This window comes from Balaenoptera acutorostrata, chromosome 5, assembly GCF_949987535.1.
Source record: "Balaenoptera acutorostrata chromosome 5, mBalAcu1.1, whole genome shotgun sequence".
Taxonomy (NCBI): domain Eukaryota; kingdom Metazoa; phylum Chordata; class Mammalia; order Artiodactyla; family Balaenopteridae; genus Balaenoptera; species Balaenoptera acutorostrata.
In genome coordinates this window covers 125,441,103-125,454,913 of record NC_080068.1, presented here as the reverse complement: position 1 = coordinate 125,454,913, position 13,811 = coordinate 125,441,103, and the positions used below count along the sequence as shown (strand labels likewise).

The 13,811-nt window shown below is 36.4% G+C and overlaps 1 protein-coding gene across 4 annotated transcripts in view; it reads right to left on the bottom strand.

Annotated features, from left to right (window-relative positions):
- AFG2A (AFG2 AAA ATPase homolog A) overlaps positions 1–13,811 on the bottom strand; it is a 331,389-nt gene that overhangs the window by 310,452 nt on the left and 7,126 nt on the right. For all 4 annotated transcript variants that reach the window (XM_057546786.1, XM_057546785.1, XM_007172386.2 and 1 more), the window contains exons 3-9: positions 13,013–13,170; positions 9,624–9,682; positions 8,339–8,983; positions 7,255–7,384; positions 6,924–6,980; positions 5,297–5,420; positions 2,867–3,122 (exon numbers count right to left, since the gene is read on the bottom strand). In XM_057546786.1, the coding sequence (XP_057402769.1) occupies positions 2,867–3,122; positions 5,297–5,420; positions 6,924–6,980; positions 7,255–7,384; positions 8,339–8,983; positions 9,624–9,682; positions 13,013–13,170 (1,429 nt within the window). The remainder of the gene's footprint in view (positions 1–2,866; positions 3,123–5,296; positions 5,421–6,923; positions 6,981–7,254; positions 7,385–8,338; positions 8,984–9,623; positions 9,683–13,012; positions 13,171–13,811) is intronic.

Below are 13,811 nucleotides of genomic sequence, written 5' to 3'. Positions count from 1 at the left end.
ATTAAGTATGGAAAGTGAGTGTGTGTGTGTGTGTGTGTGTGTGTGTGTGTGTGTGCGCGTGCCTGCATGGGAGCGTGCATGGCTTCCCAGGTGAACCTGAGGCATAATGAGGTTTTAAGAACCAATGACCTGGGAATTCCCTGGTGGTCCAGTGGTTAAGAATCCGCCTTCTGTTGCAGGGGACGCAGGTTTGAACCCTGGTCGGGGAACTAAGATCCCACATGGGCAGGTCAACTAAGCCCGGGTGCCTCAACTACTGAGCCAGGGTGCCTCAACTACTGAGCCCGCGTGCCTCAACTAGAGAGCCCAGGTGCTCTGGAGCCCGTGTGCCGCAAGGAAGATCCCATGTGATTCAACTAAGACCCAACACAGCCAAAAATAAATAAAATAAATATTTAAAAAACAAAAAAAGGGGTTCCTACCTTAAAAAAAAAAAAAAGAGAACCAGTGACCTATGTCAGTGGCTCTCAAAGTGTGGTCCCCACACCAGCAGCAGCAGCAGCAGCAGCAGCAGCAGCAGCAGCAGCAGCAGCAGCTGGGAACATGTCAGGAATTCACAGGTACCAGCCCAGACCTACTGAATCAGAAACTCTGGGAATAGGGCACAGCCAGCCATCTATAGTTTACTAAGTTCTCCAGGTGATTCTGATGCACGATAAAGTCTGAGAACCTCAACTCCAAGTGATATGTCTGGAATTGGGAACATGTGAAATGAGCCTGAATTCTGCAGAAAAGAATAAATAAGAGACAGAACCAACTTGTGTACTCAGGAACACATCTCTTGGAGCTGGAGTCTCTCACTTTCCTCACAAATTTGGAGGTCAAGGTGCCTTACTTCCCAGATAAGCCAGTGGGAATTCTCAAGCTGTCCACTTAAACACAGCACAAATGGTGAACAATGAAAATGCCTCCTAAAAAGCACTGGTTTTAAGCAAGATGTATTTAAAGTCCACAGTCAGAACCATAGCTGAGAAATCTTGTCAGTGGGAAGCCAAAAATTGACTGGAAATGTTCATAAAAATAGCAGCAGTTATTTAAGGCACCACAGGACACTACCTTGTCTATTGCTACCTATAAAGGTAGCAATAACCACTCGGAGTTGTTTCCTTAGCACAGAGCAGGGATTTCTAAAGGCAAGAAAGGACAGGAAGAGATGAAGCTCAACAGGGGTTTAAAGACAAAACTCAACTCAACTCTGAAGTTAATAAATATTTTTATTACTCTACCAAGAGGAGTGGCGTGGTAATTACGTCTCGTTATGTCTCCCAGTTTTCACATACATTTCTCAAATACTTACTGAGCATATTGCCTCTAAATATTAAAATTTTACCATGACTCTTTTTGTAAAAAATATGATTCTAACTTTGTGTGTAATTCTAAGGTCAGTGTAATAATTGCGACTGCTTCTACTTATCCAAGGACACTTACTATGTTAAAAAAAAAGGGGGGGGGGGCACAGCGGTTCAAACTTCCCTAGGCAGTCATTTTAAAAGACTAAGAGCCATTCAACTTTTCCCCTAATAACTCCTCTAAATTTGAACTTAGTTAGAAGGCAACATTAAATGTTCAATTCTTTTTATCTAGAACTAGGAGAATACGTAGTTCAAATTTACTATATAGCTGAGTTTTTTCTTCCTATGCTCAATGCACACATTAGGGGTGCCCTTGTATATTCAATAACTGAGATATGCCCATTCTATAGCATTTGGAGCATAATTCTACTATTTTTAATGCTTATAGAGTTTGAGTTGTTTTATCTTTCCTTCTGAGTCACACTATTAACCAAATGTATAAGTTAATCAAGTCCTTAGTCAGATTGTTTCAATGAGAAAATGCAGTTAACTTCACAATCAGCATTAGTCTGCTTTGTAGCATTATTTCTAAGAACACTGTGGGAGAAAGCCCTGACTAACCACCTAAGTTTAAATCATTCAGACAAACAGGCACCAAAGAGAAGACAATGAAGAGTGAAAAAGCCAGGTGTATGAAAGTAGCTAGTGAGGCCAGGCCAGGTTTAGTGCCTAACTCGGGTACTTCCTTGTTCTGTTCTAGTTCATCCTATCCTTCCTATCCTTCTTCCCTCCCTTCCTTCCTTTCTTCCCTTCTTTTTTTCCATTTCTTTCTTCTTCTCCCTTATACCCAAGGAATGTCATATGTACAAAAGCACTTAGGTATCATCTACCACAACCCCCTCAATTTACAGATGGAAAAAACTAAGGCTCAGATAAGGCAAAGAACTTGCCCAAGACCACAAGCCTGATTTTAAAGGTATTTTCTACTCAAAATCCATTTTCTACTATACACCCCTGCCTCTTTAGAAAAATCTCTTGCAAAAATTCTAGCACACTGTTCTTAAACTTTATTCTGCTATATAAAGTTAGAGAACACCACTGCATAACACAACATATACTAGTATTTAAGACAGTATACACAAAACTACATATTTTCCCTACTGGACACTTTAATTTTAAGACTAATCTTTTTAAAAATTACCTTCTCAAAATCTGATTCATTGCTAGACTAGGGGAAACAGAAGATCAGTTAAATACCTGAAAATTTGAAATTATTAAGTCATATTAACAGCAGTTAATATTTATTTACTGCTTGTATATGCCAAGTACATCCTTTTTTTATGTGTGTATTTTTATGTGTATATTTTTATTTTTAGGAAGAGGGATTAAGAGTGACTCTTATTTCATTTTTATAGTTTTCTGAATTATCCAGATTTTTTTCATAAAACATATTATGATTAGAAAAAAAATTAGCTATTTCCATTAGGAAATAAGTGAGATATAAATTATCAGTTTGTAAATAAACCAGTTATTAAATCCATCAGTACAGATTCACTACAGCAAATCACTCTCACCTGCTTCATTACACAAGGCTTTCAAGTCTGCTCCAACGTAGCCATGAGCATTATTTGCCAGCTGTAGCAGTTCAGCTTCAGTGAGCAAATGGGGCACCCTTAGAAGCAGTTTCTGGAGGATATCTAGCCGGTCTTGTGCATTCGGAACTCCAATCTCAATTTCTTTATCAAACCGTCCAGGTCTTCGTAGTGCAGCATCCAAAGCATGAGGGCGATTTGTGGCCCCAAGAACCAGCACCTGTCCTTCACTTCCTTCCTAACAAAACAAAATTAAAATATATTACATATTCTTCTAAAAGTAAAAAAATAAAAAAAATATGCACTCGCTATATAGACAAGGATAGATCTAACTGTCCAGGCTGCTAAGTCCTATCCCTTATTTCTCAAATTTTGTCATTCATTCCACATTTCCCAAAGCTCAGTCTAAATGCTCCCTTACCTAGAAAGTTTTCCAATACTTAACTATCTACTTGTAAGTGATGTCTCTCCCACTTCTAGCATCTTAACTACACAATTCTCATGAATAACAACATATATACCCTATACCATATAGTTTTAATTTGTTTAACTGTTTTAAGTTGTCCTTTTCCCTACTTGAAAGCAAAGATTATGACCTACACGTGTTTCAAACAGAACAAGGCTCTATTACGCAGTTGTCTAAGAAATCTTCGTCACATTTGCACTGTTTCTATTTTGTTTTGATAAATATTCAAATTCCTGAAAATACACACAACAATATAACCAACACCCAAGTATCAGATACCCTTGAATACATACGGATTTTTACTCTGAGAATAAAATTTGGAACAACAAATTATAAAGAACTATGTTCACAATGAGCCACCTATAGAAATTATCCAACATTCTACTCAGATGACCCAAGTGTAATCTCACAGAGACAAGCTTAACTGGAATGTGATTTGAAGTAAGAAAACTCAAACCTAATCAACGATACTGGATGTGCCAACAGGAAGTGCACGGATTACAGTGAATCTATGAATTATGAGTTTAGAAGACAAAAATACAGGCCCTTAAACACTTTCAGGCTAAAACATCAGTGCCACATGCTCCCAGTCCTGCCCAAAGGCAAGAACATCAGTTCACAGCAGGTCTATCCCAGTGGCAGAGAAAGAGGTAGCAATGACATAGTAATTAAGATCCTCCAACACAGAGCCTCTTATCTGATTTCCTACTCACCAAAATCCATTCTAATTGTAATACAGCTCTCCACATATTTTCTTCAGGATGAAAAGAGAGTCGTTCATAAACAAAGTATTTGGTCAGCTTAATAATTATACTTTTCTTTTTCTTTTTTAAAAAACTTTTCATTGAAGTATAGTTGATAATAATTATACTTCTTATTGTAAATGGACGAACTGGTATCCCAGTTTATGTATCAGTCTCTTGTGAGTGTTGTTATTATGGATCTATCCTCAGAGCTCCACTATCTCCAACATACTAACAACACTGAATCCTCCAGCTTTGTAAGTTCAGGACCGAACCTGGGACATTATGATCACACCTAGGTAGTGCCCTAAGACTGAGAACCAGATGGTCATCCAGCCTCCTGAAGGTTACAACCCTTCTCTTATGTTACTCTTAAAATTGTAACACAGGTTAGCAAATAATAGAGACAATACCAAACGTTCCCGTTATTTTCACATGTTCAGTTTCTACCAATAGTCAGTAAAACCAAAAAGTTCGAATTGCCCAGTTTTTCAATGTACAAAAGACTGGGGACTCCATGATTTCTAAAATTTCTTTTGGTTCTGACATATTATGATCCTAAAAATGTGAGTTATTTACAATCTTGTATAAGAAGTGTATTCTTCTGATAAATGCCTAACAGGAGTCTGAGAGAATTTTTCTTCATTCCTCTTCCCTATTAGTCCTATGGATCTCCCTTTCATAATCAACACATAGTTTTCATTAATATAAGACTGTATGCACTATCAAAGAACCTGGTAACATGAGTAAATTCTTTTTAAATGTTGTACAAACACATTTCCCATTATTCTCACTTTGTCCTTTCACTTGCCCAACTTAGAGCCCCCAAAGAATCAATTTTTACAAGAGTAATAAGACTTACTCATGAAATTTCTTAGTAAATTCCCCTTAAATTTAATTGCTAAATTTTCCTTACTGACTTGGGCTTCAGGTTTTTAGGTTAATACCACTTATTATAAATCTATCATTGTATATAATTTTATATGCTAGAAAAATATGCCAGGTTATACTGTCCTAGCTGTTACAAAGAAATCACGAAGAAAATTATTTTATGGGTCTTTCCTCTAGTTTTTACAGCTAATATGTCTTCCTTACCCTAGAGGATCCAAAAAACTCAGACATATTTGACAGTTTTTGCCACTACATACATATTATTAAGAAAATACCCCCTCCTACAGAAATCAATACTGGTGCTGTACTTACTGAACCAATACCATCCATCAGTGTTAAGAGTGAAGCTACAATTCTTTTTTCCACTTCATTCTGAGCCCCTTCTCTTTTAGGGCAAAGTGCATCCAGCTCATCAATAAAAATAATTGATGGGTGCCTAAAAATAAACAAGTAAAATGAATTCTCCAATATACATTAAATTTTTAAATGATTGTTGTTGCATTGCAGTTAAAAAATTGAAATTGTTTTAATTTTTTGACTGAAATGCAATGCATCAAATTTAGGATTTAATTAATAATATTAAAGACAAAAGCAATAGGATGTTAAGCTGAAAAATCTTAGATTAATTCTAGCCTAAATTATTAACTCACCAATATCACATTCTAGTAGATCTGCCCTCAATAAAAAGCAGAGTACTGAGAACATGTATTGCTCATGAGATGACAGTCTATGCCCAGACAGAACTTGCCCACTAATGCCCACTAAATTGCTATGCCTGGATCAATTCAGAAGCTGAGGCCAGTGATGCTATTCCTTGGAGATGGTTTAAATTTCCAAGGGATAGAAAGTAGAAATGTTCTTTTTAAAAAATCTACTAAAAAAGCAACTTTCAAGATGACCAATTCTCCCATAAAAAGATGTGAATTCTCTCATAAGAGGAAGTCTCAACTTCCAGGAACAAATTGATAGTGACAACAAAAACATACTAAACAATAAGGTATACCACTGGTTCTCAAATCTTCAGTGTTTGGAGTAAAGACTACTTATTTTACCTACTGGGGGAAAAAAAAACTTTAAAAATGGAAGTTTTGATAAGAGAGCAGTAATTATGGTAGGTTACATACCAAAACAATGGAAGAGACATAGCCATATTATGAATAAAACTACATTAGACCAAGTTACAGGCCATTCTTTAATACTCCTTGCAATGTAACAATGGTAGCCTAAACTGAGAAATGATTAGTAAGAATCATTTTTAAAGCAAAAGATTTGTCACTCTGAAGCAAACTGTAATAAAACTAAGTTTTAAGCCTAAAGGGCAACTGTAATAGTCTATTGAGATTAGATGTACCCAAAAGAAAGAAAATCATAAATTTATATGTTCAAGCAAATTCACATGACTTATCGGACAGCACTGTCTTAATTCTTTTACCTTATGTAATTTTAAAAATTGAGATATGGACATATAACATTACTTTCAGTTATACAACATAATGATTCAACATTTGTATATACGTATCGTGAAATGATTACCGCAATAAGTCTAATTCACGTTGTCTCCGTACAGTTATAAAATTTTTTTTTCTTATAATGAGAACTGTTAAAATCTACTCTCTTTGCAACTTTCAAATGTGCAATGCAGTACTATTAACTACAGTCACCATGCTGTAGATAACATCCCCATGATTTATTTATTTTATAACTGGAAGTTTGTACCTTTTACTACATTATATAATTTAATAACTTATTTATCACATTTCCAAAACAATATTAGATAGAACTAGATTAGATAGAACCTCATTAAACTTACAATCCACTTCCAGTGCTATCACTATTATTTTTGTTCTATTCTTTCATGCTTCGTATAAAGTGCTACTATCTCTACTTTCATTAATACAGCCTTGACTACTAATTCCAAACATCCAAAAATAAAGAATACCGCAGAGTGGCTTCAGCAAATATCTGACGTAACCTTGCTTCAGTCTCCCCATAGAATCTGTAACAAATAAAATACATTTAAGGACCAACTCTTATCATTTTTAAAGCTCTATCTATAAAAGCTCACCTGACTTTTCAAATATTTCCACAATACTTAATACTACTTTCAAAAATTATTTTCCAAACTTAATGTTTATACACATTAAAAAAAGCAAATTTAAAATATTTCAATGTGTGAAATATCAACAGAATACTGTTGAGCCATTTTTTAAAAATCACATTTAAGAAGTATATCTAATAATATTGTTTAGTCTATTAAATTATGCACTTACTTGCTAATGATTTCAGGGCCATTAATTACAGAAACATAGGCACCAACTTCATTAGCAACAGCCCTGGCAATCATTGTCTTTCCAGTACCTGGAGGGCCATAGAGCAACACTCCTCTAGGGGGAGGAATTCCTAGAAGAAAAAGCAGAGAACAGTGGATGCAGCATTACTAGGTTGCTTGTAAGTGTTGTCATATGACTTCAAACACGAGTTATAAAATAAATTTACCTTGCACAGAAACTAAAGTAAGAGTCAGAACTTCCCTTTCCCCATAGAAAAATGTACTAACTAGCCCAAACGCTGATCTCAAGCAATGACTTTTTCTCTCTCTGTAGACCCAACCAGGCCAGGCTGGTTAGTAAAAAAACTGGTTTAACACCCACACTATTGACATGCCCCATCCCACACAGCACAGTTCAATGATCAATAAACAAAGCCCAAACAACAAGAAGGGCATCCAAAATAAGCCACCAACCCCAATTTTTATCCAACTAGCCATCTCAGAGAATATAAGCCTTACCAGGGTTCATTTTATATGTGAATCCAAGTATTCATTATATATATATATATATATATATATTCATGAAAAAAGAAAAAGCAAAAAGCAGAGAAAGACACGGTATGCACCAAATATATGTAGAGGATCTGGGCAGTTAACAATGCAGAAGAAGCCCTGAGTTTTCTAAAAGCCAAGTCACTCCCTTAAGTACTTGTTTCAATGCAAAGAGATCTGCACCCAGCTACATTTCCTAACAAAGAAGTTTTATCCAAACTATTTAAATGTTTGATTTATTTTTTTAGTCATTACGGCTAATCTAGCATGACAAGATACTTACTCTAGATCCAATACAAACAACTGTGGAAGTGTGCAGTTAAGAGAGACAAGGCTACAACTAATTCACATTACAACCTGAAGAGACCAAGCATAGAAAAAGGCCGACTTAACTGGCATCTCCTACCATACCTCCCACTCAGGAAAGAAAAACAGGAAAAGAGGGTGAACAATTATTAGATAAGTGAAATGAGCCAACTGCTTTTTAGTTTGAATTTAACATTTCTGGGTGTAATACACTGAAGAAATCATACCATAACTCTTGAAAAGCTCAGGCTGTTTGAGAGGTAATTCAATTATTTCTCTAATTCCTTTCAGCTGACTATTTAAGCCACCTATCATGTCATAAGTTACTTTTAATTGGTTTCCTTGATCTTTTGAATTTGTACGAATCTTTGTAAAATTGACTCTTGTTGTGGAAGAAATAAAATAAAAGGTATCGGTGTTGCACTGTGCTCCCACGCCGGGTGACTTTAGCAATCTCTCTTCATTGACGGGCTGCTCATTTTCTTCTCTGGCCGACTGAGAACGATGTTCAAGACCTGTGACTGCCTCTAGTCCAAGTCCACTGCCATTCCCAGGACTCTGTGTAACACCTGACGAAACGCCACCAGCTTTATTTATCATTCTGCCATCTCCTGGTTTGTAAGGAGTACTGCTTGATGCTGGGTTTGGGGGCACTTCCAGACTTAACTGGCTCAGCTGTAAGGATATATCCAGGGTGCTAGCTTCCGTGCTGGATGGCTTGGAGGCCATTCCCCAGGCAACAGCGTCAGAGTCATTCTGAGCCCTTCTCAACATCGCGCCGTCTGCTCCTTTCACTCGCAACACTTGCAACTTGCATGGTCGTCCATAGAATGTACAATACAGAAAGTTGCCTGGTAAAACAATCTTGCCATCTGGAAAACAATTTATTAAATATATACGTTAGCACAATTTTTCACCCATTTAAAGTTTAAATAGCAATTGATTTCATCTATTAACAAAACTATCTGACTGAAAAGACTAAATCAAAGATGGAAGTATTAATAAAACAATTGTTATGAAAAATAGAGGACCTAGTATTCCCCTATGATACGGCACTATCTGGAGACAGAAGGTCAAGCTAATTCCCTGAAATCCTCTACACTCAGTACATTTAGGATTCTATCAGCTATAACCGCACAGAGCCGGGCATTCCATGTTCAGTAACGAACCAAGCTAAAATGGCACACCTACACCAACACTCCAAGATAACATACCTGACTGGAAAGAACAGAGTTCAAGGGTTAAAAGTCTTAGTTCTACCACTGACTTTGCTCACAGTTAAGTCAAAAATTCTCTCCACTGCTCAACTACCAATTACTTGGCAGTTGGGGGTGGGGGTCGGGGGCAGATACTACATCCCTGTCTTAAAAGGACGTTCATTCGTTGAGAAGAATATTCTCTACACTATTTTAAAGAATAGCATTATGTACACAAGACCTCAAAGACACATCAGTTTATTTGCTGCTGCCTTGCTTTTTAAAATTTAGAAAACGTATGAAAGATACATCTCACCTAGTTTTCTCAGAAGACAATTAGTCAGTTGTTCTTCATTAATATCTGCATTTTTGTCACTGTGAAGGGTGGGAGAAATAAAAATCAGCATTAAGTACACCAGAAACTAAAATGTAATATAAAATGACATGTACACAGTTGTGATGTAGACCTAATCAAAAGAATCATTAGTTTACAACCTGGAAATGATTTATACAATTTTGGAATGATTTACACTTTTTAGATACTTCTTATAGCCATGAAAACACCATTTGCAATTTGGTGTCCTAGTGGCCTAAATCAGTTTTCTTTACTATCTTACACACCACGCACACACACCACTATATACTCAGGTATATACATGTATACACGTGTGTACATTTATGTACTACATCTGTGGATGTATAGGAGCAATAAATCGCAATGAAAAGTATGTGTTTTTTATTGTGTGTTATAGTCAGAAACATTGGAAAAACACTGGCCTCAATTAATCATTACCTTTCTGAACTTGCCCAGCTTGGAGAAAGGCTTTTATTAATAGCTTACTTTATTCTCTTTGTATAATTTATAAATTATCTTTAAGGAAATTTAAATCCTATAGAGTACGTTATCTGAAGAGGTAGAAAAAAAGCAGAGTAATGGTACAGCGCAAGTTTATTCTCGAGAAAGGGTATGCCTAAGAAAAAATGGAAAAGCCTTCTTCTGACCAAAAACTGTGTCTTCCAGGAAGATTGCCTGTTTGAGTACAGGAAACATGCCTAAAAATCATTACATTTGTAAAGAAACACGTTCTTGGAGAGTTCTCAGAATATGTGCATTTTCCCTCCTCCTCCTTGTGTAAGCAGCCCGTATCAGCAGAGGAAGCCTACAGTTGCGAGCTCTGCCAGAGATCACAGAGGGAGAACGGTTTCGCTCAGGAAAAGGTGTATTAGCAGGCGCATCTGGTCCAAATCTAAGCCTTGCTCCCAACCACTTCATCAGTAACAAAATCAATACAGCCAAACTACATTATTTGAAAATTCCGTAAGCAAATTCACCTACTTGCTAAAATGTGTTTATAACCCTAAAATCAATACTAGCAGAGCTTTGCCGGTCACTTGTGGATGAGCACAGAGCAGGCAAAAACTGTAACCCAACACTTTCCCAGCTGAGGCTGAAAAAGGCCTATTGTTTCAACTCTCATTCAGAGGTGGCCAGAGGATGGAAGCTGGGTGGGGCAGGCAGCAGTGCAGTATCGCGTGAAAGGTTCCAGCTCTGGCACCAGACAGAGGGGGTTTGAATCCTAACTCTGGCGTCTGTTAATGGGGTGGCCTCGGACAAGTCACTTAATATTTCTGAGCCACTTCTCCTCTTTTGAAAAATAAAGAAAATAGAATCTACCAGAATGAGTTGTTTCAAGGACTTAAGATTATAATCTACATAAGATATATATTTTCATATATTTATATGTGTTAAATAAATACACATACATATAGACACACACACACACACAAACACACACACCCTCCCTAGGAGCAACGGTTCAGTATTTGCTAATTCAGTATTTGTGGCAACGTCATGGAACACAACTGCCACCAATAATGAGAAGCAACTGTGTATTCAAATAAAAGAGAGAGAAAAACAAGGAGAAAATTTCGTGAATCAAATGCGTGTATAAACTAAAGAGAAGATTGTACTTACTTCCTTAAATACTTAAATTTACTTGTTTAAAGAACTCTGAAACTACTTAAATGGCTTTTATTTATTAAACTTTGAAGAGAAAATATTTGCAAATATGTACAAATATGTAAAATATGTAAAACAATCAGTTTTGCTTTTAAAAAAAGCACAGATAAAATCATTTCCACTAGAAGGAGCTCTAACATTAGTATTGATAATAATTTTTTTCAGATACAACTGAAAGATTTAAACGGCAGACTAAAATGACTGATTCTTCTTATTGGAAATTAAGTTTCTTGTCTAAGTTCTGCTGCCACATTTAAAACATAAGGTTCTTTAAAATAAAAAACCAAGTTTCCATTTAAAACATATACAGTCCCCCTATAGTAGGTAATCATTATCACCTAAGACTGCTGCGCCCTCAAGAGGTCACACTTGTTAGTAATCATCAAAAATCCAGTCAACTGATTACTGCTACCTAAAGCACTGTTTTACAACAGTCTGAAGATTAATTCTGTTGAACCTGAGTTAACTAAAAAATTACCATAAAATAATGGGCAAGTTACTTCTCCTCACTGAGCCCGTTTCCTCACCTGTAAAAAGAGGGATAAATATGGATACCTTGCTGGATGTTTAGAGGACTAAATGAGAGAAGAAAAAGGGGAAAGTGTGCGTGTAGGTGCTAGTACACAGCTGACGCCCAGCATATGTTGTGCTCTCTTTTCCTTTCTGGCTTTTTATTTTGTTGCTTGTTAAACTGTTATTCAATGCACTGAAGACATTTTCCTGTTTTTAAAAGAAAAAATACACTAAAGCTTAAGCTTGGAATCTACAAAAGTAGCCAAAGTGAAGAAAACTTTTCAAAATCAAGCTAATGATTGAAAAATGTTTTGTGATTCCAGCATATAATATAAAATTCCCCAAGTTTTTACAAACATGTTATTAAAGTATTAAAAGATTTTTTTAAAAAACAAATTTTGATAAGACTTGTATATGCAAACTGAGTAAAAATCCTATTAGATACAGAACATCCAAGAGGATGGGTGATATACTTTAACCATATTTGTCATCTTTGGTGGGGGACTATTTAAAAATTGGATAGATATAATTGTTTTATTTGACTGAATAATCAGTGAGTTAAAATATACAATCAGGTACACTTCTCCTGAGCAGTCTTAATTAAAACTTGTTTCTTGCCAAATCACAGTAATCTATTCCTGTCTTTACGACTGTAAAAAAGACAAGAAGCCCTGATTACCCTGCAAACCAAGACAAAAAGAACACTGTTAAATATCCATCAACAACAATTCCTCTCACCTAAAATGTCAGGGCATATTCTAATCACGGGACATTAGAGAGTCCACAGTCCATAAATCACATAGCACCCATCTAGCTTGTGCTGTCTGACACAGTAGGCCTCTAGCCACTCACCACATGTGGCTATCAAGTGCTAAAAATGTGGCTAGCCCAAACTGAGATATGTTACAAGTATAATATAACACACTGGATTTTGAAGACTCAGTTTGAAAAACAGAATGAAAAATCTTGTTAATAGTTTTTTGTAGTTATTATAAATTCAAATAAGACTTTACATATACTGGTTAAATAAAACATACCATTACAATTACTTTCTCTTTCTCTTCACTTTTTAAATGTGGCTACTAGAAAATGCAAAATTACATGTGTGGTTCACATTTGTGACTCATTTGGGCAGCACGGATCCAGACAGTCACCAAAGAAAAGAGCCAAACCTGAGTGCCACGTCCATTTCCTCAGCCTGCAGCACAGCACCCAAAACAGGCTGGACGTGGATGGCATCACCAACCCTCACACCCACATTCTTCTGTGCCATTTCACTCAGGCCAACCTTGCCTCCAGGAAATCCTGCCACAGGCCAGGCCGTATAGACCTGCCCAGAACATAGGAAACAAAAATATAAGAAAATAAATATTTGTAGAATATCACTCATTTATAAGGAAGAAAACTAAGCACAGTCAAGTACATGGATCTGCAAAACACAGTCCTTACCCCAAAGGAGTTATGATGTGACATCAGTTACAAAAAAACTTTTTTTTTATAACTACTACATCTCTTTTGTGAAGATTAGGAATAATCCCACAGTGAAAATGGTGGAAGAGCTGAAAGGTGGATTTAAGAAAAGAAACAAAGGCATTAACAGGTGATAAGAGAAAAATGAGAAAAAATACTGAAGACAAGCTAAGTGTAAGGTAGTTCAGTCTGGAGCATAAACTACACCCAGCAAACAGTGAGTGACCCAGTACAAGAGCTCCATGGGAACCTGGTTCTCAACAGACTTAAATGGTAAGGGAGAAACTCAAAGATTTCTAGCTCCAGATAATAGGCTGAGCTCACACATTTATAGTCTTCTCTTCCACAAAACACATTAAAGGATTTTTTACAGTATAAGCCCAGAACAATGAAAGGAATGGGAGGCAAGCCATCAGCAGATATAAGACTGCAAAACATTTCCAGAAGACCCCACTGGATGAGAGAACATTGACTGATGAAGCAGCAGCAGAAGACATGGCA